The sequence below is a fragment of the Pyrus communis genome, chromosome 15 (genome assembly GCF_041283825.1).
Source record: "Pyrus communis isolate YQ-2024b chromosome 15, ASM4128382v1, whole genome shotgun sequence".
NCBI lineage: Eukaryota > Viridiplantae > Streptophyta > Magnoliopsida > Rosales > Rosaceae > Pyrus > Pyrus communis.
Window position 1 is genome coordinate 35,319,710 of NC_142579.1, and position 25,230 is coordinate 35,344,939.

Sequence of the window (25,230 nt, forward strand, 5' to 3'; positions counted from 1 at the left end):
CCCCATCAATGTTGATTTTCAGAAAATTTGTCCGAGGCCAAGACCATTTAACGTCCTGATGGAGGCGTGTACTTGCAGTCACAGTTGGGACAGCAGTTCGAATGAAAGCCTGCCACCAAGAGATGCATCTGGACGCGAGAATATCTGGGGCCTCCATTGCATATTCCACAGCCTATTGTTACGAGCACCCCAGATAGCCCAAAGAATCATCAAACAGATAGCAAAATTCTCGGGGTTCAGAACCGCCACCCAAGAAGCAATCCAATCCATCGAAGATGAGGAGCGATGAGGACATGGTGGAAAGCCAACTGGAGAAGCCATCCACACGCACCGAGCAAACGCACAGTCACGCATAAGGTGAAGAGTGGATTCACCAAATCCGCCACGCAGGTGATGTGTTTTCTAAAGATTGCTAATTTTGGTGCTTATAATTTGACCTATCTTTGATTCTACTAATACTCTTGATATCGATTTCCTTTTTTAAAACACACATGTTCACTACCAGAACAATTTGGTACAGATACTGTTTTCCACTACAACAAAAATGTTCCCAGACAACATGTGCCAATTATTTATTGTTTAGGGTTCTCCGCTCCAAGTTCAACTCACTCTTTCCCCTTTGTTTTGTTTCTGAAAATGATTTCAAATTTTACTCTTAGTTCAACCAAAACTGAAGACTCAAATAGATGTAGCTAGAAATTTAAAGAGAGGATGAAATTGGAGAAAATTACTTCCAAGAGTGTGTATAAGGAATTAATTAGGCGTGACAAAGTGAATTATGACTTTTTTAAAATAATAAAGAAATTTGCCCAACGATTGTTTTGTGGGGCAAAAAATTTTGAAATTTATTTATGGGTAAATTACATTTTCATACTTTAGGTTTGAGATCCATTTCAATTCCTTACAACATCTTCAAAATATTTTACTTTCATACCTTAAGTACTATTTTATTTCAAAATAATACATCCGTTACATTTTTCATCTATTGATCTGTTAAATGTTGACGTGTTTGCCACATTTGTGCCACGTGGATGCCAAATGTGTGCCACATGGCAAAAAAAAATAATTTTTTAATTTAAAAAAAAACCTAAATCTTCTTCCCAAAAAAAAAAAAATTGAAAACGCAGAACCCACCCCTCTTATCCCTCCAGAACCTCCCAACCACCTCCCTCTCCTCCACTCTCTTCACCTCCCCTCCCATCCAAAAACCCACCTCATCCCACCCCACCCCCACCTCCCCCGCAACCATTTTTTTTTTCTTCTCCTTTTTCTTTCTTTTCCCATTTCAAAGGGCCAAACCAAAAATCAAAAGCCTTGTTTTTCACTCTTCCAGTTCCAAATCCCAAGTATTCTTCTAAGTTGCAACCCAAACCCCATCTTAAAGCAATCTCTTTCTGTTTTTCTTCAGACTCAGAACAGATTTTGGTGGCGGTGGCGGTGAAAGAACACCCACCAAATCCAAATGGAGTACACCACAAGCTTAAGGCCTCAAGAATTTAGAGAGAAGCCCTATTCGTATTCCCCCATAAACTCACCGAGAACCAACAACAATGGCACGGCCACCAACGCCAGGGTCTGCAGCAGCAGCAGCAGCAACTCGGCGGTGGCGGCTCAAATCCCGACAACTCCGAAAGTCTCAACTCCCATATCCGAAACCCGTCTGCATCTCGTGGGTCCGATCGATGTCGATTTGAGGTTAGAATGAGAGAAGGGGGAAGAGAAAGAGATGGAAGAGGTCGCCGGAAATAAGTGGGGTGGGATGGGGGGTTTGGTCGCGGGGAAGACGATGACCTTTTTTTTTTTGTTTTTATTTTAATAATAAAAAAAAATAGGGTAAATATTATAATAATTTTAATGCATTAAAAATTATTATTTTTGCCATGTGGTGTGCCACGTTGGTAGTCACATCAGCACTTAACAGATCAATGGATGAAAAATGTAACGAAGGTATTATTTTAAAATAAAATAGTACTTAAGGTATGAAAGTGAAATGTTTCGAATATGTTGTAAGACATTGAAATAGACCCCAAACCTGAGATATGAAAGTGTAATTTTGAAACATACGACTTTGTCTGATAAAATGCTGTCTTCAGACAAGTTATAATCATAGGGTCAAGTTGGTCAATGCACTTGACTCGATGAAATTGTCGTTGGTAATTTTGTCAGTGAACAATATTTGCCCAACAAAGTTTTAATATTTAGCGGGTAAGCATATAATCGACGACTTTTGCCCGACGAATTTTTGTCGGGCAAATCATTAGGCGACGAAACCTTATTTGGTAAAGAGACTCTCAAAGTGGAATAAGAAAAGCTTCCACATGTTGACTTAAGGCCACATGCTCAAGAGAAAATTTGAATTCAAGATTAACGAAAATAAGGATGCTGTTAATGTGTATCTATGTGACTAACAAACATTAACGTGTGACCATCGTTAATATGCGTGAACGTAGAATTGTGTGAAAGAAAGAAAAAAAAAAAAAAAAAGGAAAAAAGAAACCCTCAAACTAAATAAAACAAGCGTTTGCATATTCTCAGTCATATATATGTTCTTCTCAACAAACTAGAAAGAAAGCTTCACGAAGGTGTACTATGACTTCTGGTTTTTCCGTACAAAAAATGATTTACCACCAACCTAGTTTAAAAATCTCCAGTCAGTTGGAAAATGCTTCCAAATTGGAAATGGTGGTTGAAAATATATGGTTAAAGAAATTGAATAAAGTTCTTTTGCTTTACCTACTAAGCATTTGGTACAAATTTGCTTGACTCACACTGATTGTGATAACGATATAGATTTGTGATGAGTGCGGTATCTAATTGTGTTCCTTTGTGATGGTTTGGTTTTGAGACTGCATTGTAAAAGTCACTGTACTGTCCTTTTTGCCATTACTAATTTACGTTAATATATAAGGGGCACGATTTAAATAGTAACATAATAGGCAAACAGGTTTCTGGCTAGTAAGCTAATTATATATATGGAAACTAATGTAATTAATTGAAAAACATTTTCTAAGGATATATTCAGTTAAACTATAAGATCTTAATTTTACACAAATGTTCTATATACGTGGCCTACAGAGTTTCACTTCAACCTAGTCAACCTTCTTTTAGGAAAAAAATCTATTTTCTGAGTAATATATTTGCATCTGGATTCGTAGATGTTTAACTTGGAAAAGAAAAATCGCAATCAGAAAATACAAGGAAATGAAGAAAACCAAGATCTCAATTTTATGATTTACTTTGATGAATATGAAAGATAAGCATTACCCGCTCTCAATTTTTTTTGCAGCCCCCGCCTGCATGCGGCTACTATATATATATGTATTGGTACATAATCTCAAACAATTCATATTCTTATCAAATTTATTGCTGGACTCCAGCATATTTCTTTTGTTGCTTCAATTCTGGTTTAATTTTTCCCCCCGTTTCGTAAAAAAATGCAGGACCGACTCGTTAGCCTTTTGATATTTAGCATTGTGCTGTCTGGGTTGATTGATATTGGGTACAGTGAAAAAACATTTGATGTTCTTAATTATAGAGCAGTTGGGGATGGAGAAGCTGACGATTCTGAAGTAACTTCTCACTTTCTTCTTTGTTTTCACATTCATATGTTTTGTACAGGTATATGCTTTGTGTATAGGTTCTCTATTGATTATACTTGAGTTCTGGACCCCTGGTCATTCAGGACGTTCTATCCCAAGTACATGAATCAGTAGTAATGTAACACATATTCTTTTTTAAGTCGTCATGAGTGGTTCAAAAACAATTAATTCGTCACATTATTAAATCAAAAGCATGCTTGACACCAAAAAAATTATTTTCATGAAATAGGACATAAATGTGTTATATTGGGGGCCAAATTTTCAATCTTTTTTCATTTTTCATCATCTTACAAAGGAAAATACTAGTTTTTTTTTAATTATTTTATCAATTATTTTTTAACAAATGAAAATATTTTAATCAGTTGTTTTTTTGTTGAATAATAATTTTTTTACTATAGTGTTGTTATCCATACATCCATTTTTATCTTTTATACGCACCTCTCAATTTTTGGGCGTTGGACCAAATTATTGAAAAGAACTAAAGGACATAAATTAACGGATTGTGTGTAGAAGCTTGGGAGGTAAAAACAAAAGTAAGTGGATAAAATCGTTCTTTCGAATACTACTTGAACAAGTTAAAAAGAATAAACTTAAATATAAATCATTGTGTTACTTAGCCACACTTTCCACTCCAGCATCATTGTATAGAAAAAATAATGAACCGTTCTTAACTTTGCATGTATAGGCTTTTGTAAATGCATGGAAAGCCTTATGTGGAGCAGATGAAGTTGGTGACGTACCTACACTAGTTGTACCCAAGGGAAAAACATTCTTACTGCAGCCTATCGAATTTGAAGGCCCTTGCAGGCCTAAGAGGGTCCATATTCAGGTAAATCTAATAAGGAATATTTATGGCAAGCAAATTTAATAAGGAATTTATAATCCTCTAATTATAGCTAAGATTTCCTTTCCTTCTTCGTCTTTATATTTCCCTCTGTTGTTTTTTTCTTTATTTTGTATCCTAATGTGCTCATTCGAGTTTGGATAAGAAATATTTATATGGCACATGTATTGGGTCACTGTGGTATGAAACGCTACGAGTGACAATGTATTCATAGCATATGTAAGTCTCTTGTGCTTAATAATCTTTAGTGATGTAAGATATGTGGCTATTCTGGTAGTAGGCTCAGGTTCATCCATGGCTATTGTCTGTTTATTGGTGCAAACTAAAATTATTCAGTAATATGACTTCAACTTTTGAAAAATGGTTAAATGTTCCTTTCATATTGGGTCCGGAGAGTAGGTCCTGGGGAATGTAGTGGCTCCCAAAACGGTGGATGCATGGAAAGAGTGCCCATCATCAAATGCCTGGCTCCAATTTACAAATGTGGCAAATCTCACGCTCGATGGTTCAGGAACAATCGATGGCCAGGGTTCATCTTGGTGGAGCAATAGCATCGCCAATCAATATATCTCCTTCATAAATGTAATACTCTGTTCGTATCTATTGAAATTATAATATAATCACCATACATCTAAGATGCTTATCCCATCCAACATATTTACAGGTCAATGAGAAGAGCTGCGAAAGACCAAAGGTTAGTATGAATTTAATTATCAAACTATGAATTCAAACTATTAGTCAAACTGATTTTTCTTTTAGTAGTGTGTGGTGCAAATTTATTATCTGATCAACAAAACTATTTAGACACGCATAAGACACAATAATTAACGCACTCTCTAATCTAGGTTGATCAACCATTTCATTTGAAAGTGGAACTCACTTGTATTAAAGCGTGTATAAACAAATGTATCAGTTTTGTGTGTTGATCCCGATTTCCTCACTATCGTTTGTATTAAAAACATAGCATTACTTCATCTGGTAGAATGGTACCATAGGAATTTGTTTGAACCAATATCATTTTAATCCATATTACTAAATTAAAGTTGGGTTTTACCAATTACTGCAGGCTCTACACTTTGACAGATGTAACAATCTCCGTTTAAGTGGACTTACACATGTCAATAGCCCAAAAGCTCATATTGGTATAAACCACTGCATCAACGTCGATGTCTCCCATCTTACTATAATTGCCCCTGCCGAAAGTCCGAATACTGATGGAATTGATATCTCAAACTCTATCAGTGTCAATATTCATGACTCTTTTATTGGAACTGGTAATTAATTTAAATTAATTTTATGTAATTAATCATGATCATTATTTTGCAGGCCATTGCAACCAATTAGTTTTTTTTGTGCATTTTGTTACAACAGGTGATGACTGTATCGCTATCAGTTCTGGGTCTTCCAACATCAACATTACCAACATTGCGTGTGGACCGGGCCATGGAATTAGGTTTATCCAAAATAACCACACAAAATATATTATATCAATTTATTGACAACATTAATTAGATGTTGAGCATATAATTAAGTTTAAAGTAATGTTAGGAAGACTAAAATTTTTAATTAAATTTTGTAGACCAAATGATGTGGTTGTTAATAATTAGATTATTACTTAAGTGTTAATTAACGTGCTTACTTTATATTGGTAACACATCATTTGCTTTACAGATTAGGTTTAAAAATTTAGTCTCCCTCTCATTATCCTTAAGTTTAACACTCGTTGTAACTTTATATACTTTGTCGAATTCAGTGTGGGAAGCTTAGGAAAAAATGGAGCTCATGAAACAGTAGAAAATGTTTACGTGAGAGATTGTAGTTTCAATGGAACTCAAAATGGAGCAAGAATCAAAACATGGCAGGTATATATAATTATATGTACCATAAAAGATTTATGTATATGCACACCTTATCTTATCCAAGTTGGGTAGATCAATGTGATCTCTTCTCTACACCCAAATTGAAACTTTCATCCCCGTAGTTTAAATGAACTATCCTATTGTTTGTCCAAAGGAGAAATTCCATTTATATGGTTAGTATTTATACGTTCAGTCTCCAAATTAAGATACAGTTGACCCATTTCCTGTATTTGCATCGATTCTCTAAGATATTGTCCTTGTTAATTTTCAGGGTGGATCTGGCTATGCTAAGAATATAGTTTTCGAGAAGATCACACTTGTTGCAGCTGAAAACCCTATCATCATTGACCAATTTTATTGTGATGCTGAAGCTAAACTAAGCTGCGAAAATCAGGTATATTTACTTTCTCTTTTTTATTTGAAATGTTTAACAGTTTATAGGGTAATGTTATTTTACCATACTTATGATGTCAAACTATGAATTTGTATTTCACATGCAACAAAATTAGAATAATAAATGTGTCAAATTTACAGTTTAATTGACAAACGTAAACCATTTTGCATTACTAAAGATTCTGGCAAGAGAACAATTTTTCCATAATATCACATTTGTTGACATGGGGCTTGACTTGTTCCAAATATTGATGATTAGACATCAGCTGTGACCGTGAGCGATGTGAGATACATTGATTTTCAAGGAACTTCTGGAAGCGAGGAGGCGATCAAATTAAATTGCAACCAGATTCAAGGCTGTCAAAACATTGTTATGGAAGAAATTCGTATCACCTCTGCTGTTCCTAGTAAGAAGATTTATGCAAGTTGCAGCCATGCCAAAGGAACCTGCAATGACAGTACTGTGCCCGTACCTTGCCTCGACAAGTGATCGCACTGTTCATGGCTTCTACTTGATCCAACTCTATGTTGTAGTTCCCTATGGCCTTGTAAGAGCCTTACTATATTCGCTCTTTTGTTGGAGAAAATTTCAATATTATATATAAGAAGTGTTTTTCAATATTCTAAGAGTTTTATTTGATCGAAATTGATAATTCTTCAGTTTTTTTTTTCTTTTTTTCCGAGAAGCTAGGGTTTTCAAAGAGAACTAGGTTAGAAAATAGAGAGAGGAAATACAACTTTTCATTCAACTGAAATTGCACATCTACAATTCAGAAACAGACACTTAAACTAAACAACAGAAAAACATCATTAATTAACCATTATATGTGTCCTAACTGTCCAGGTCAGCATAAGACTAGCTAATACCCTCGCTTAATCTCAAGCTAGGACTCTCTAGCATGAGATTGTTTCTAAGAGACAAAATCTGAGGACAATGTAACCCCTTGGTCATGTTATCAGCCAATTGTTCAGAGCTAGGAACATGAGGGACAGGTAAATCTTTCCGTTGAACGCGTTCGCGAACAAAATGAACGTCAATTTCCATGCATTTGGTCGACTATGAAATATTCGATTATGAGCAAACCCATTGTGAGGCTTAGCCCGTTATCTGGATAATATCGTTTGTTAAAAAAAAAGTAGTGCTATCCATACATTTTTATTTCTCACATAGCCTCTCAATTTCGACCATCAGATCGAATGAATTGAAGAAAATCAATGGTCAAAATTAACAAGGCTGCGAGGGATAAAAATAAGTGCATGAATATCAATTTGTTATTTAATATCGTCAATATTGTCGTAGGTATCGTATTTATTAATTCCCAATCAATGAATATCGTACATTTCATAAAAAATATTGTCCTAAATATTTATAATAAATGTTAAAAGAAAGAGTATGTGGGTTACTTTTCCGATTTTCCCTCTATTTTTTCAATATTTAAAACTATTATAAATGCTAATAAAATTAAGAAAAAGAGGAGAATGCAAATCCGGGGCATCTATTACAAAATCTTGCTTGTGAAAATTAGAGTATAGGCCCTAAACCATGGCCCAATTAGAGTTTTGATGCATAACCTAACAATCCATAAACATTGATTTATGAATTTGCTAGGGACTGTCTTTTAGAGTAATTGCAACTCCATTATAAATTTTGTCAATAAGCAGTTTAAAAGGAGCAACAAAACTGACAAAATGTCTAACGAAGTTATCCAAAACACCATGGCTACACATTGTAATAAATTTTTATCTAAACTAACAGTTTTTTTTTCAAAGATCAAAGCTCTAATTAGACTAAAGTCCACAAACCATTACTCAAATTAGCTCATTTTCCTTTCTTTGCCAAACATTGGAAAGAAAGTAATAAGAAATTTCCTAACCCAAACACAACCTCAAAAGGAACCTGGCAAAAAAAGTAATAAATACAAAATGGACCTAAATTAAATAGTCAAAATTCTAAAATTTAATATAAAAATTGTTGCCTGGAATGGTCTAATAGAAATGGGTGCATTTCTGCTCACCATTTGAGGTGGTGGTAATGCTCACTATTCTACGTATTATTATTAAATGAGTTTAAATTTTAAGATTTGTTTCTATCCACTACACACATTTCGAAATTTAAACTTGTCCAATGGTGATAAATGAGGTGGTGAGCAAAAATATACACAGGGTCAAGTGTCGATTTAGTCCCTGAACTATCATCTTAGTGAAAATTAGGTCCCTGAATTATTTTTTTGGTATAATAAGTCCGTAAATTCATTAAAAATTGCTAATTTCATCTCTACTATTATATTCAAAGCTATTTTATCCAATTTTTTGTCAACTTAAGTCAATTGACACACTTTAGAGTGTAATACCATCATTTTCTCACCTATAAGCCCTTAACATTTCATGTAGGTTGTGTGACACACCCCGATCAAAATCAAGTTACATCCCACATCGCCCAGGGGAATGGATCCTGTAAGCCTTATATGTATATTCTCATCTCTACCTAGCACGAGGCCTTTTGAGAGCTCACTGGCTTCGGGTTTCGTAGAAACTCCGAAGTTAAGCGAGTTCGTATGAGAGCAATCCCAGGATGGGTGACCCACTGGGAAGTTCTTGTGTGAGTTCTCAAAAACAAAACCGTGAAGGCATGGTAGGGGCCTAAAGCAGACAATATCGTGCTACGATGGAGTCGAGCCCAGGATGCGGTGGGGGATCGGGCCGGGATATGACAATTTGATTGTTTCATCCCACATCGCCAAGGGGAGTGAATCATGTAAGCCTTATATGTATATTCTCATCTTTACCTAACACGAGGCCTTTCGGGAGCTTATTGGCTTCGGGTTCCATTAGAACTCCGAAGTTAAGCGAGTAACGCGCGAGAGCAATCCCATGATGGGTGACCCATTGGGAAGTTTTGGTGTGAGTTCCCAGAAACAAATCCGTGAAAGCGTGGTCGAGGCCCAAAGCGGACAATATAGTGCTATGGTGGAGTCGAGCTCGGGATGTGGTAGGGGATCGGCCCGAGATGTGACAGTTTGGTATCAGAGCCAATTCCTAGTCGGAAGTGTGCCGAAGAGGACATCGGACCCCTAAGGGGGGTAGATTGTTTCATCCCACATCGCCCCAGAGAAGTGGATCATGTAAGCCTTATATGTATATTCTCATCTCTACCTAGCACGAGGCATTTTGGGAGCTCACTGGCTTCGTGTTCCATCGGAATTCTGAAGTTAAGCAAGGAGCGTGCGAGAGCAATCCCATGATGGGTAACCTACTGGGAAGTTCTGGTGTAAGTTCCCAGAAACAAAATCGTGAGTGCGTGGTTGGGGCCCAAAGTGGACAATATTGTGCTATGGTGGAGTCGAGTCCGGGATGTGGTGGGGGCCCGGGCTTGGATGTGACATTGTAAATCTAATGTCTAATTTACCCTCCAAAGTTAACTCTATACACTATTTCTTTATGAAAATTGCCACTCTACTCTCCAATGTGTATCACATGTAAGTAACGTGATTTAAATTGACGAAAAATTGAATATAGTAGCTTCGAATCTAATATTAAGGATGTAATTTGCAGATTTTTATTCAATGACTTATTTTCTGAAGAAAAAAAAAATAGTTCAAGGACCTAATTTTCACTCAGGTGATAATTCAAGAACTAAATTGACAATTCATACATATATAAAATTATTCATTTGATTTATTCAACCAAATAATTTTTTACTTTCATATAAATTAAATTTGAAAAAGAATCTAAACCCTAATCCCTAAACTGATAAACTCTAACCCTAAGCCAAGTGTCCTTTATCACCCTCTTAAAGTTGGAAATGGATCATTTTTGGATCACTTCCACCTAATTCACCAAGTTCGGGGATCCAGACCATTGAAATTTGATCAAACGGCTAAAGTTATTATAACTTTTAAAGTGGACCCTTGTTTGTAGCCGTTGGATCAAATTTCAATAGCTCGAATCCCCGGACTTGGTGGATTATGAGGAAGGGATTCGGAGAGGATCCCTTTTCCTTTAAAGTTGAACGGTACAAACAACTTTCTTCAAAGTGCAAGAACTTGTTGAGAGATAGTGACTTAGTAAATAAATATATGATTTTATCTTTTGAGGAAACAAAACTAACTTGGATAAATTTGTTGGTCACTAAATCTCATACCATAAGGCGATCCACCTCAATGTAGTCAGCCCGAGTGTGAAAGTATGAGCAACTCCAACGTTGCAAAGGCCCCCTAGGGCAACTCACTACTGAATAATCTCCAGTGAACAGTACCTGCCTTTTGCATATCCACCCCTAAGAGCAGCTCCAGCGGGAGCAATTGCTCGATGAATAGACTTCAGCACAGGGCCTGATTGCCCGAGGGAGGAAGTCCAGCGTTGGTTGGTGAGGGAGCCCAAGCAGGCCCTTGGATTCGCGCTACCCCGAGCGCCTGAGGTAAGTCTGACGTCAACTGATGTCAGGTGCCTATTTTAAATTTTTTTTATCAGGTGCGTGGTGTTCAAGCTCACGTGGGCACGTCAGGGGATAGAAAGTTCGAAAAAGGGCCCGCGGTGCACTAATTTTTTGTTACCGTTGGGAAGCCACGTGGCTTCCCCACGCCCGTTGGATTTCAACGGCTACAAATTGTGCCCGTTGGATTTCCAACGGTAATAAAAATTAAAAAACCTTATTTAATATCAGTTGTTGGACCTGAGATCAATGGACCATGTTATTTGACTTTAAAAATTGAAAAAAAAAACTGTTAAAAAATCAGAAATGTTACCGTTGTGCCATGTGGCACAATCTGGAGTGTTGGAATTCAAATTTGTTTAAATCCAATGGTATAGATTAATTAGGTGAATAAAAAAATTTTAAAATTTTAAAAAATTATTAAAATCAGAAAAAAAAAATTTTGAAAAGTAAAAAAAAAAAAAATGATTTTACTTTTCTATAAATACCTTCTCATTATCTTTTACCTTGCACCACAATTTCATATCTTGTCAAAGTTTCAGTCCAATTTTTTTTCCAATAATTTCATTTATTTATACTAAGAGAATCTTTATTCAAAAGACATTTAAGCACACCAAATAAAATTACATCAACATACCAAATAAAAAAAAACTCTCTAAATGAAATAAAAATAAAGACTAAATGAACTTAAGTATCTTCAATAATTGTCTTTTCGGATAATGACACATGGCGCAATAAGAACGATTAAAAATCTTATCTGAAATTAAAAATAAAATTATTTTGTATTATTTTATAAATAAAAAATATACTAATATTTTATTGTTATTGTCTTTTCGAATAATAACATGTGGCGCAACGAAAACGATTAAAAATGTCACATTCCGGCCTAGGCCCCCACCACATCCGGGTCTCGACTCCGCCGTAGCATGATATTGTTCGCTTTGGGCCCCAATCACGCCCTCACGGTTTTGTTTCTGGGAACTCACATGAGAACTTCCTAATGGGTCACCAATCATGGGATTACTCTTGCGTGCTACTCGCTTAACTTCAGAGTTCCAATGAACTCCGAAGCCAGTGAGCTCCCAAAAGGCCTCGTGCTAGGTAAAGATGGGAATATACATATAAGGCTTAAAGGATCCATTCCTCTGGGCAACGTGGGATGTTACAAAATTATCACATCCCGACCCAGGCCCCCCACCACATCCCGGGCTCGACTCCGTCGTAGCATGATATTGTTCGCTTTGGGCCTCGACCATGCCCTCACGATTTTGTTTCTAGGAACTCACACGAGAACTTCCCAGTGGGTCACCCATCATGGAACTTCTCTCGCGCGCTACTCGCTCAACTTCGGAGTTCCGATGAACTCCGAAGCCAATGAGCTCCCAAAAGGCATTGTATTAGGTAGAGTTAAGAATATACATATAAGGCTGAAAGGATCCACTCCCCTAGGCGATGTGGGATGTTACAATCCACCCCCTTTAAGGGCCCGACGACCTCGTCAACACACTTCCGGCCAGGAATTGACTCTGATACTAAATTGTCATATCCCGGCCCAAACCCCTACCATATCTCGGGCTCGACTTCGTCGTAGCACGATATTGTCCGCTTTGGGCCCCGACCACGCCTTCATGGTTTTGTTTCTGGGAATTCACATGAAAACTTCCCAGTAGGTCACCCATCATGGGATTGCTTTCGCGCACTACTCGCTTAACTTCGGAGTTCTGATGAACTCTGAAACCAGTGAGCTCCCAAAAGGCCTTGTGCTAGGTAGAGATGAGAATATACATATAAGGCTTAGAAGATCCACTCCCCTGGACGATGTGGGATGTTACAAAAACTCTTATCCGAAATTACAAATAAAATTATTTTGTACTATTTTATAAATAAATAAAATACTAATATTTTATTGTCAATTGCCAGGACTATTCAATGTAGGGGTGGAGATGCAAAATGCGGTTACTGTTCGTTGGGTAACATAATGAATAGCCCTAAGGGGCCTCCACCACGCTGGAACTGCTCTAAACTGAATAGTCATGGCAATAGGTAATAAAATATTAGTATTTTTTATTTTATAAAATAAAACAAAATAATTTTATTTGTAATTTCGGATAGGATTGTTAATCGGTCTCGTTGTACCACGTGTCATTAAATAAGAAATTACAACCCAAACTATTTGAGAAAAATATAAAGGGTAAAGTACAAAAAACTACCTTAACTATTGGTCTCACGACACTTTCATACCTCAACTTACGAATTTGTGCCAATGTCATACCTCCGTCAATTTTTATGTTAGTTTCTCTGTTAAGTGCTGACGTGGCTTAGCTTAAATAGTGACGTGGCTTAAATAAATTATTAAAATATTAATTAAATATTAAAAACTAAAAAATTAAAATCGTTTATTTATTTTTTTTACATAGGGACCCACCCCTTTTCCCCTCCCGTCTTTACCAAATCCGATCCACCCCCTTTATTCCCTATCCACCCCATTTCTCCCTTCTCTCATCTGCAACCCCACCCACATTTCTCTCATCTGCAACTCGCACTCACCCTCCATTCTCTTTTTTTCATCGTCGACTCCATCCACCAACGACCATGACCTTCTTCCCCATTCTAACTGACGACATCGAAGTCGCCGATCTCGAACACACCAACCTTACCCCTCTTCGGGTACCCAATCCCTCCATTGATCTCCTCCCCTTCCTTACCAAACTACCCATATGGGTTCGAATCTGCGAATCCTTGACAGCCTTGTTGCCCCACGATTACCAAGAAATCGACTTCGTCGTCGGGTTTACAGAAGTTGAGGACCGCATTTGCTACCTCCTTCTGTTCCCGCAACCCAGCACCATTTTCAAGCCCAGCAAAACGCAACAGTAATCCCGCACCCACCACCGCTGCCGAGTCTCTTGTGAATACAACTTGGGTTTTTTTTTTCTCCTGGGAAAAATTGAATGGTTTTGCTTTGTTTGGTTGCTCGAAAAATGTGGGAGAAAGGAAATGAATTTTTTTGATATTCTGAAGGTTCTATGTTCTTAGAAAAGTGAGGTAAATTGGAAGATGGATTTTTGAACTTTTGTTAATGGTGTGTTCTAAAGATTGGTGGATGCTTTGTTTTTTATGCATGCTTGTAGGTTAGAAATAGAGAGAGCGGCAGAGGAAGATAAGAAATGCACCTGGTGGGAATGGGAGTGGCTGGTTTGGGGTGGGATCTGGGTTTAGGTTAGGGGAAGACAGCAACCTCGTCGGCCCCAACCTTGACAGCTCTCCCTCTCTCCCCTTCTCCTTGACAGCTTTGGAGATGGCAACGACAGTGGATCAGCAGTGGGCAATGGAGTAGGAGAGGGAAGCGGGTCGGAGCTTACAAGTAGATCCGAGAAATGAGGGCGGATGAAAAAATCCAGGTGGGTTTGGGGGGTTCTGGGCACGGCAAGAGAGAGAAGTGGGGAGGAAGGAGATTACGGTGAAGAGGAGAGGGAGATACGGGAGAGAGAGGGGAGAAAAAAGGTGGTGGATGAAGGTTGAGGGGGACAGGTGAGAAGTGGACGGGGAGGTCGGGTGGGAAGGGGTTTTGGGGATACAGAGAAGGGAGAGAGGCGAGAGAGAAGGGGGAGAGAGAGAGAGAATTAATATATATTTTTTTTAATTTTTTAATTTTTAATTATTAGTGAGTGACCCCCGTATCTAGCCACGTCAGCACTTAACAGAGAAACTAACAGAAAAACTGACGGAGGTATGACATTGGCACAAATTCGTAAGATGAGGTATGCATTGTCAATTTAAAAAGATGGGGTATGATAGTGTCGTGAAACCAATAGTTGAGGTAGTTTTTTGTACTTTACCCAAATATAAAATTATGGTGTAAGTTGGAAGATTGTGATAACATATTTATAGGAAAAATTAAATCAATTTTTTTTAATTTTTTTTTTCGGAATTTTTATTCAAATTCTTTCCCATGTCAGTCGGTTCCCACATCTCTTTAGCTCTCCCTCTCTCTCACACTCTCTCTACCGACGCAACCCTTCCCGCTCATCTCTGAAACCTTTCTCTTTCTCTAATATCTCGACACTCTCATTGTATTTTTACAGCTTTAAGAGCTCTCATTTTTCCTCTTCTTCGAAACCAAAGCAAATCAAACTAACAAACTCTAAAATATCAATTTCCTGGATGAGAGGAACTCGAATATGTCCTTGCATGCATCATCAAAGCACCATTTGGGTGATCCACCATTGAAGCCGAGAGTTTCAAGCTTCCATTGCTCAAACCCAGGTGAGGTTATTGCCTTACTTCAATTGCTTGAGTTATTCTCTTGTTTTTTTATGTGTTTCGAGTTGAAACCCTTGGGTTTAGTCTCTACCATTTGTCTGTGGGTGCATCATCAGCCTCGGCAACGAACTAAGGCGAAAGCCGTTGAGTTCGAAGCCTGCTGGGTTTTATATTTTTTTTTATTTTTTACTTTTTTTATTAATTTTTTACTTTTTTATATTAATTTTTTACCTTTTTTTTAATATTTAATATTTTTATTAATTTTATATTGTGGCTGACGTTGCTCTGACGTCAGCCTGGCGTCACCTGGCCTCGGGCCTTTCGGGCCACTGATTCGAGCCGGGCCTCTCACTCGGGCCCCACCCTCATCCACACGCCTGCATGAGCTGGAGCTTGCAGCTTTAGCTATTGGGTTGCAAAAATCGCCAGTCCATCGGGCTAAGAGTCCCGATGAAGCTGCTCTAAGAGAGAGCGCATATTGGAGAGGTTTACCTTATGTCATAAGATTTCTAATTGAAGCATGATAGAAAAGCCAATCCAGATTTCTTTCTTTGTTGGCTTCCAATGGAGTTGCTCTTTAGTTGAACTTTTTATTTACTCATTTTTGTATGCAAGTTATTTCTTGTTAAATATTTTTGTTTTACATCAACCCTCTTTTGTTGGGGTTTGCTCAATGTTTCTATTCTTAAAAATATCTATTGTTTAACCAGCATTGTGCTCAATGTGTCCAAAAGTTCAATCAGATGAATCCAAATTAAGAAAAGATAAGAAATCTTTGATTTTGTATTGTACACATAATTGTCGATCAATTATTTGATTTCGCTTCTGAATATACCATTAACTAATCAAATCAGCATTGTGCTTAACGTGTCCAAAAATTCAATCACATGAATTCAAATTATGAAAATATGAGAAATCTTTTGATTTTGTACCTTACACATACGTGTCAATTAATCATTTGATTACGCATCTGAATATACCTTTAACTAATCAATCCTATTCAGGGTCCAAATTAGACAGTTCAATCGCAAAAGAACCATCCTTCTTATTATGTACTTCAACAAGTTATGATCAACAAATGTGAGTGATCTACTACATACTTGTGGATTATTCAATCAACATTTAAGTAGTAATTCAATCATATAGAATCACGTCGTATGATTCATAAAATATAGTTTAAATAAATAGTTTCTTTAGCATTGTATCTTTGACATATCTATCGATCAATCATTTTATTACGTATCACAGTATACCATTACGTAGTCAATCTTTGTTAGGATAAAATAAAAATAAAAATAAAAAGGGGGGGGGGGGCACAATTTGAATGTGGTCCCTAACTATCAATATTCTTTAATTGAAACCTTGTCTGTTTTTAGTTTTTTATTGAAGTCTCTGACATTAATGTAATAATGTAAGCTACTATAGTTTTTATATTAAAAATTGAAATTTGTATTTGTTTATATTAATGAGATTTTAAATAAAACCCATAATTTGTTGGATTAAAAATAATAAAATATAAATTATGCTCTGTATTATATTGTGTGCATATATATAGGTACATTCATCAAATTAACAAAAACAAAAATTATTGTACCAAAACATGGGTACATTCTTCAAAACCATAGGAAATAAAAAAGAAGATATTAGGCTTAATAACCTTAGTAAATTTCTTCGATTAAATTTGACATGGATACATTCTCAAATCAACGAAAAAGAATGTACCCATATAATTTTAAAAATGGATTTTATATTGAAAAATTGGGTATATTTTGTATTAAAAAAGGGTACATTTTACATATAACAAATTGGTATATTTAAGAATGGTACGTTTAAGATTTAAAAAATTGAAAATTATAGGAATGGGTACATTTAAGATTAAAAAATTGAGATTCTTTTTATAAAAAAACAATTGGGTACAAACTTATTCTAATTTTTATTTTGGAAATGTTTGAATCAAAAATTAATTAGGAGTTTAATAGAGGTGTGAGTATTAAAACCCTAAATTAATTACTAATTTTTAATTAAAAAATATGCAATTAACATGTACATTCATTATCACATTAATGCTAAGGACTTCAATCAAAATTTGAAAACTAATAAGGTCTCAATCAATGAACATTAGTAGCTAGGGACTAGATACTAATTTTCCAAAAAAAATTCATAACAAAGTAAAGCAAAACTCAATTGTTGATCAATATAGAATAAAATTTTGGTGTAGTTAATCACTTGGCCCCTAGATATCCTTTTTTTTTTTTTTTTTTTAACTGAATCAAAAGAGATAGGGGCCAAGTGAGTAACTGCACCAATTTTGTCCCCTAACAGCAAATTATCTTTGTAAGTTCCAAGTGAAAGAACGTGTGGACGTATATGGACTTAAAAAGGATGGTGCTATCCATGCATTCTTTTTTATTTTTCACACATTCATCTCAAATTTCGGCCGTCGGATCGAATGAATGGAAGAAGATCAATGGATAAAAATCAATAAGGGTGTATGGAAGGTAAAAAAGAGTGTGTGAATAACAATACCCTTAAAAATAATCCTTAATAGCAGTATAGATGTCATCATTTATTTACAAACTGTCATCCTTAAATAAGATTTTTCAGTAAAAAGTTGAATTTTAGATTGAATTTAGATGTACCTACAAATACAATTTGTACCTAAATAATGAAACTAGAATAGTGATTAAAATCAAAATTATGAATGTAAACTACAATTTTATCCAATGATGAAAATCCAAATACCCCAATTTTTAAGAAGATTATCTTCAAAAATGGAGTTGCAAAGCTTTTACTTTGAACGTGAATCGTGCGCCATTCTGACAGCATCTTTGTGTCCATTTAAACTTGGTGAGTCAATGTAACTAGTTCTTGAATTCAACAAAGCCGCGGGTTTAAATTTAAATTTTTTTCATAAAAAGAAGAAAAACAACTAATCTCGTACATGAATCTGTGTACATTGTTGTCATTTTCTGCATCCAACAACCGTAACGCTTCTTGCTTTGCATGTTATCTCCAGAGGTGATTTAAATACATTAATTACACCGGATATGGATGTCGTGAACGAAATCCAATCAAGGTGATAGTTGTTGTGAATTTAAGAACGGATGCCAGGAAAATAAAAATAAAAATCATATACGGGAGGTTATAAAAACTTCTGCACTCGAAGAACAATTGTCATGCATCTATTTGTGCTTATAAACAACTTGCTATGCATTATCCTAATCTAAAATTTTGAATTTAGGAAATTTCTTAGTATGCTTCGTGGTGTCATAAAACTTACCTAACATGACTATCAACTTTAAACACATGTCATTTTTTAATTGAACTGTTTTGTGTATGTAATTATCATATGAATGAGAGTTGTCACGTGACATCAAGGGCCCCACACTTTTTCACCTATTTAATGTAGTTTTGTACCAGTTATTTACCGCATAGCATTCTTAGTTCTTCTCTTACATACCTACCACCTCACTATCAAAATGTCCTCCTCCAGTGTAATTAGCCAAGTGACACTCCACGCTCTCAACAACACTAATCGAGAAATTTTTTCTCGATTGGTGCTCACTCTCCGCCGTGATGTAGCGGAATCCTTGATGATTATGGCGTTGTGGCTCTTCCTTCAGGAGAAGGGTTACAACAAATTCGTGCACAGGATGGTGAGGCTTTCAAACGCTGTACTCAGTGCTTTAGCTGACGAAGCTGTCCAATGTTTGAAGTGCCTAGAGTCTACCGATTGCCCTAGAACCATTTCAAGAACTGCACCCAATGGTGGTAGCCTACGCCTTACTAAAAGGCTCCTGGGGAAGGAAATTTCACTCCAAATCATCAGCGTAAACCGATACACATTAATCAGTGGGGTAAAAAATTTCGTTAACAATGTTTGTGCTAGAATTTTTACTGACATTTTGCAGAGGATTTTGTTTCCTCTGTCCCATGCACATTTTAGTCCGGAGGATACTTTTGTAATCCCGTTATTCCCAAACGGGCTGTTTGGTAACGTGAAAATAGTGAACCCCGATAGCTCCATCGACCATGGTGTTCCCACCGGAGGGTTATGGGGTTGGAGCCCTTTTCTTGAACTGTCCGTGGATGATCGGACTATGTTCCTAACATTTTCTAGAGGCTTCCCTGTGTCACAATATGAGGTCAAGGAGCTATTCATGGAACTTTTGGGATCTGAAACCTGTGTGGAAAATGTGCAAATGGAAAATGTTCCTCCTAACGAACAACCTTTGTTTGCTAAATTGGTGTTGAGTACCGTAGTTTATGTTGATCGTGTTCTGAAAGGTACTCGAGTTTCGAAGTTTAGGATCAATGGAAAACACATATGGGCTCGGAAGTATGAACGCAGGGATTAGACGTGATGATCTCAAAGAACAAAGCTCGACAGTTTCTGATGTTTAAGATTTCAGGTTCTTCTTGTATCTTTTTGTCATTAGAGCTGTGACATTGTACTCAAATCCTATATGGATGAAAATAAAATGCTTTGTTTCAGATTTAGTCTTTGCAATTCCTTATTCTGAATTGTAGTATATTATTTTGAACCCTCGCGAACATCTAACTCATATGCTAATGATGCCGAGAAAAAAGAAAACAAAAAATTACAAGCTAAAGACTTTAACTTCTAAATTCCATATTCATAGTCTCTTATTTGTTAGTGTGACATTTTTTTTATTTGCTTAATCATGGATTAGAATTCACTTGATTCATTGGAATGCCATAATTTAATAGTATGCATTTTAGCGCCCAAATTTCTATATGATGTAGCGCACATTTAACAATTCATGCATAGAAAATAAAACGGCATATTTTTCTTTGTCGTTTGGCAACGGTATCTAACGAATGGTCATTAATACGTACGAAAAATCATTTGTCAGACCGTTATACTACATCATCGTACTGTAGAAGTGTGATATAACTAATCGTTCAAAAAAATATTGGGCTTTTAGATTTTAAGGCTTCAATAAGATTGTTTTTAGATTTTAACCTGAAAGGTTTTCAAAATCTAATATAAGTTCCTATTTTTAAAACCTACCATATTTAAGTAATTATAGCACATTTATTATTTATAAACTTACCATTCGAAATTCTTACCCATCCATAATTATGTTTTTCATTTTGTGCTCTGATCATATTAACAAATAAAAATTTATTCAAAATTCAAATTCTCATTATTAAAAAAATTCAACAACAAAACAAAATCAATTTAGACATAACATTCGGTATCTTATTTTATTCATAGGTACGGAAGTATCGATACATAACTTTAGGTACCTTATATTATTCATAGGTACAGAAGTATCTGTTTGTAAGTTTCGGTAAGAATATATCGGTACATAACTTTAAGTAGAAATGTATTGGTACAAAAATATCGGTACAAATGTATCGGCACGTAACTATAGTATCTAAACATACATATGTACGTAATATGCATATAATATATATGGAGAAATTCACGCACAATGAAAATTATATTATAATATATGACTTTTCTTATTATGTGAACTTAATAATAACTATCAATGATAAATAACATTTTTATTATTTATGGGAATCAATATATAGCCTACAAACAAAAAACTCAATAATTATTACAACCTATTTAATATTAAAAAGTTACAATTAAATGCCAAGGATTAGAATTAGTTTTTAATTTTAGATAAGGTTTTATTCAAAAAGTAATCTTAGATAAGGATTAGAATAGAATTTTCCGAAAAAAATATTATATGTTAAAACCGAAAAACAAATAAGCTTTTAGGCTTCAATCTACATCATATATCAATTTCCTTCTATCTATCAATTCACAAGCAAAAGTTTAACTCCATTATTTGAAGGCCTTTCTTTTGACTAGTTAAACAAACTATGTGATACACTAGTACCACTTAGTAATTTTCATCTGTATGTGTTAATTTTAATCACTCTAGCTCCCTCCCCCTTGTGGCCCCGGGATCTCTCGCAACATTGCAAGAACATACAAAGTCATGGTTGCATATACACCAAGTGTGATGGATTACATGTGCTAAGTTGGATTTGTTTTTTTCACACTTTTTTGCATGTTAACCAAGTGTTCTAATTTAAGAGCCATAATTATGTCGTTTTAACCTTTTTTGCATGTAAACCGGGTGTGCACAGTCAGACCAACTGCCAGACCCAAAAAAAAAAAAAAAAAAAGGAAAAGCACAATAAGGCCTTTATATTCTTTCGTTTGTTTCTTATTACCAGCGGGGTCTTACCGTTTACTGCTTTTAATTTGGTGAAACTTTTGAACAAGCTTCTGTCTTTTTCTGGTAGTATTTATATTTTAAAGCTCCAAATCTGAAAAACAAAAGTTTGTTCATTGGTCAAAATTTTACTCAATGTAACAGTCAAATCCTGTCGCATGTGCAGCCACTAAATCATATACAAATAGGATTTAAAAATGAAATCGCCATCAATCTTCTCATTCTATTTAAAATTAGTCAGTGTTTACATATTATTTTTACAAATATTAACTAAGTTTAAAATCGTTTAATCATCTAACAGTTATTGAATAAATTGAAGAATAATATTTTTTACGTAAATATTGAAATTTTAAAAATATTAATTAAAAACTCGTTTGGAAGTGTTTTGAATATGACTTGAAATGTTTTTAGTGAAAATATTTTTTAAATCAATTCTTATCAAAAATCCAATATTGGATATTGGAAAAGCACTTGAAGTGTTTCATGTAAAAATCACATATTTGATATTTCTTCCAAAAAGCACTTAACATCTTTTGAAATTCAAAATAAATTTCACAAAAAGCGTTATTTTAAAAACACTTTTAAACAAGCCATAAAAAGTAAAACTATTTCTATTTAGTTGATTTTTAAAGAATAATTTGACAAGTAGACAGTTATGATCATCAAGTAACATTATAAGAAGGACATGAGAGTTAAGTAGACAATCGGGAAGGTACGAATAAAAAGGTTAACAATATCCGTTTGTAATAAAAACATTTAAAATAGGATTTGGAAAAACCATGTACAAATAGGATTAAATAAAACTATATACAAACAAAGGAATATTTTAATGGGTTATTACCCAAAACTCCATTCAAAGTTCCCCTGTCACAATACTAGAAAGAAAAAAAAAACATTAACTAAAAACAACATAAAATTCAGTAGCAGTAGGAATCCATATTAAAATAACAAAAACTTTATTTACCTATATATAATATGCATATACGAGCAACCACCCAATTTTAAGTCAAAGCCTCTATGGCTCCCTCCAATTTACAGTTAACCATGTTTTTTCTTTTCTTCTCTACCTTTCTCATCAGCAGCCAAGCCTTTGTGTACTCCATGAACGATCAAACACATACAACTTTCTCCTTCCCCACCTTCACTCCTCAAAGCTGTAACAATGGTGACCTAATATGCATGGGCTCGGTGACTGCAAATAATGGATATTTGAACCTCATACCAGAGCCACAAGAAGCCAATTCAAGTAGTTCATCTTCTTCCTCACAATTGTATAAGGTTGGAAGGGTTTTGTATCACCTCCCGGTGATTGCCTGGCCAGCGTTTATCTCCACCACCTTTACTGTTAGGATTTCTGCCTTTCCAAACACAACTGGATCTGGAGACGGAATGGCATTTGTTTTTGCACAGGACACTAGTCCTTCTCCACCTGATAGCTATGGCTCGTTGCTTGGACTCCTTGATAGATCAACTCAAGGTTAGTTATATTTCCTATTAAAGTTTTATTTCTTGATTTGGAAGGCACGCGTAATTTTTTTTAACTAATGCTAGTTGGACAACATTTACTAGTTACATTAGTTTCACACTAACTGTAAAATTTACTAGTTTTGTCTATTATCAAGACCAGTTATAATGAACTCTTGACATGTCATATAATGTGGTTTACTACAACTACGTCTCATGATTAGAAATATAGAATTTACCAAATTTAAAAACTCTAGTATTGTAGAATACGTGTAAGTGTGCACGCGCGCTTATTATGCATATACATATACACTTTTTTTACATACTTGATTGACGTTGTCTAAAAATTAGGTGGGGTGGTTAAACAAATGGCCATTGAGCTAGATACTTTCATGAATCAAGAATTTGATGATCCAGATGGGAACCACATTGCCATTGACACAACAAGCGTAATGAACCCAGTTGTGGCAAAGAGTCTCAACACCACAGGAATTGACCTCAAGAGTGGAAGAGACATCAGATTCACAATTGGCTATGATGCTTGGAGTCAGATCCTCCAAGTTTCTGCTGGGTACACTGACATCCCAGCAACACTGATCAGCATCCTCAACCAATCAATTGACATGTCTAAAGTTGTCCCAAGATCAGTTTATGTTGGCTTCACCGCCTCCAGTGGGACCCTCCAAGAGACCCATCAAGTCCTTGATTGGGTTTTCACATCAGTGGAGTTACCAGGAATACCCTTAGGGCCTGCTGACAAAGATCATCACAATAATATTAAGAACATATGGGCTGTTGATCTTCCTATTTTCTTGGGTGTGGCAATTTTGATAGCCTGCACTTACCCTTTGATTTTGAAAGTTGTGAAGAGAAATCATAGGGATGGAGAGGACATAGAAAGCCAGTCAAGAACAGCTGCAAATACCCCGGAAATGTTCACTTACAAACAGCTGTTAGTTGCCACTCAGAACTTCAGCAAGGAAAATCTGCTGGGTGCAGGTGCATTTGGAGTTGTTTACAAAGGCATCCTCTCATCACATCCTCCTAAAACCGTTGCTGTCAAGAAGATTTCAGCAACCTCCAAAAAAGGTTTGTTCTAGTTGCATTGCTTTCTAATTTACCGGAAAGAAAAGAATTACATGACAACTGTTTAGACCACATTCTTGTACTACATTTCATATCACACATATGTCACAAATGTTACACACAATATGGTACAAAAATATAATCAATGCATCATTTTTTTTGGTTCAGATACTGCAATTATTTTCCTAATAGTTTCTTTTGATTTCTGTTTACTGAGACAATTGTATGTTCAAAATCCAAAACAGGTGAAAGGGAGTACTTAGCAGAAATATGCACCATTGGGCGCTTAAGGCACAAGAACATAGTGCAACTCCAAGGCTGGTGTCACGAATACGACCATCGTTTCCTGGTCTACGAATACATGCCTAATGGAAGCCTCGATCAATACATTGGAAAACCCTACCTTGATTGGAAAACAAGGTACAAGATCTTAACAGGATTGGCATCAGCATTACTCTACCTCCACGAAGAGTGTGGCAACCCTGTGGTGCACAGAGACATTAAACCAAATAATGTGATGTTGGACTCCAATTTCAATGCTCATCTAGGCGATTTCGGGCTAGCGAGACTAATGTTCCAAGACTCATCAATTACAATCCCTTTGGCAGGAACTCCCGCGTACATAGCTCCGGAAGTACTAGGGTTATCTGCGAAAGCTACCCCAGAATCAGATGTCTATAGCTTTGGAATGGTGGTGCTAGAAGTGGTATGTGGGAGAAGATCAAAAGGGTTCATGGACGATCACAGTTTAGTAGAACACGTTTGGAATTTGTATGCGAAAAATGCGTTGCTTGATTGCGTGGACCAAACATTGGACGGAAAATATGAGGAGGAACAAGTAAAGAGGACATTGATTGTAGGGCTTGCATGCTTGCACACATATTCCATGCTAAGACCAAAGATACGGAAGGTGGTGCAAATTCTTATGAACCCTAATGAGAAGCTATTCGAATTGCAGGATACGAGGCCAAGGCCAAGTGCAGTTTATTTATCAGTATCTTCTTCTGCTCCAACGACTGAATTTGGCTCTAGAAATGCTTCATGCACTGCCTCATGACCAATTTTCAGC

General features: G+C 35.9%; 3 protein-coding genes across 3 annotated transcripts; all 3 read left to right on the plus strand.

Annotated features, from left to right (window-relative positions):
- The first annotated feature begins 1,462 nt into the window (after positions 1 to 1,462).
- On the plus strand, positions 1,463 to 7,227 carry LOC137734346 (putative polygalacturonase At3g15720). The gene is made up of 9 exons (XM_068473652.2): positions 1,463 to 1,695; positions 3,506 to 3,569; positions 4,285 to 4,428; positions 4,843 to 5,008; positions 5,505 to 5,717; positions 5,815 to 5,896; positions 6,197 to 6,305; positions 6,574 to 6,696; positions 6,955 to 7,227. The coding sequence occupies exons 1-9, from the start codon at positions 1,463 to 1,465 to the stop codon at positions 7,183 to 7,185; spliced, it is 1,365 nt and encodes a 454-aa protein (XP_068329753.2). The 3' UTR covers positions 7,186 to 7,227.
- Positions 7,228 to 18,869: 11,642 nt separating this feature from the next.
- On the plus strand, positions 18,870 to 19,748 carry LOC137734287 (uncharacterized). Its single transcript, XM_068473591.2, has one exon. The coding sequence runs from the start codon at positions 18,870 to 18,872 to the stop codon at positions 19,746 to 19,748; it is 879 nt and encodes a 292-aa protein (XP_068329692.2).
- A 2,964-nt stretch (positions 19,749 to 22,712) lies between these two features.
- On the plus strand, positions 22,713 to 25,218 carry LOC137734215 (putative L-type lectin-domain containing receptor kinase S.5). Its single transcript, XM_068473537.2, has 3 exons — positions 22,713 to 23,088; positions 23,427 to 24,164; positions 24,407 to 25,218. The coding sequence occupies exons 1-3, from the start codon at positions 22,713 to 22,715 to the stop codon at positions 25,216 to 25,218; spliced, it is 1,926 nt and encodes a 641-aa protein (XP_068329638.2).
- Positions 25,219 to 25,230: the final 12 nt, after the last annotated feature.

What these genes read in the sequence shown, in the direction of transcription:
- LOC137734346 (XM_068473652.2), top strand. Translation starts at nt 1,463, where the DNA reads ATGGAGTACACCACAAGCTTAAGGCCTCAAGAATTTAGAGAGAAGCCC. An exon ending in CAATAGCATCGCCAATCAAT is followed by an intron (nt 5,009 to 5,504) that starts ATATCTCCTTCA and finishes TTTACCAATTAC; the next exon opens with TGCAGGCTCTACACTTTGAC. An exon ending in GGACCGGGCCATGGAATTAG is followed by an intron (nt 5,897 to 6,196) that starts GTTTATCCAAAA and finishes TGTCGAATTCAG; the next exon opens with TGTGGGAAGCTTAGGAAAAA.
- LOC137734287 (XM_068473591.2), top strand. Translation starts at nt 18,870, where the DNA reads ATGTCCTCCTCCAGTGTAATTAGCCAAGTGACACTCCACGCTCTCAAC.
- LOC137734215 (XM_068473537.2), top strand. Translation starts at nt 22,713, where the DNA reads ATGAACGATCAAACACATACAACTTTCTCCTTCCCCACCTTCACTCCT. An exon ending in CCTTGATAGATCAACTCAAG is followed by an intron (nt 23,089 to 23,426) that starts GTTAGTTATATT and finishes TCTAAAAATTAG; the next exon opens with GTGGGGTGGTTAAACAAATG. An exon ending in TTCAGCAACCTCCAAAAAAG is followed by an intron (nt 24,165 to 24,406) that starts GTTTGTTCTAGT and finishes AATCCAAAACAG; the next exon opens with GTGAAAGGGAGTACTTAGCA.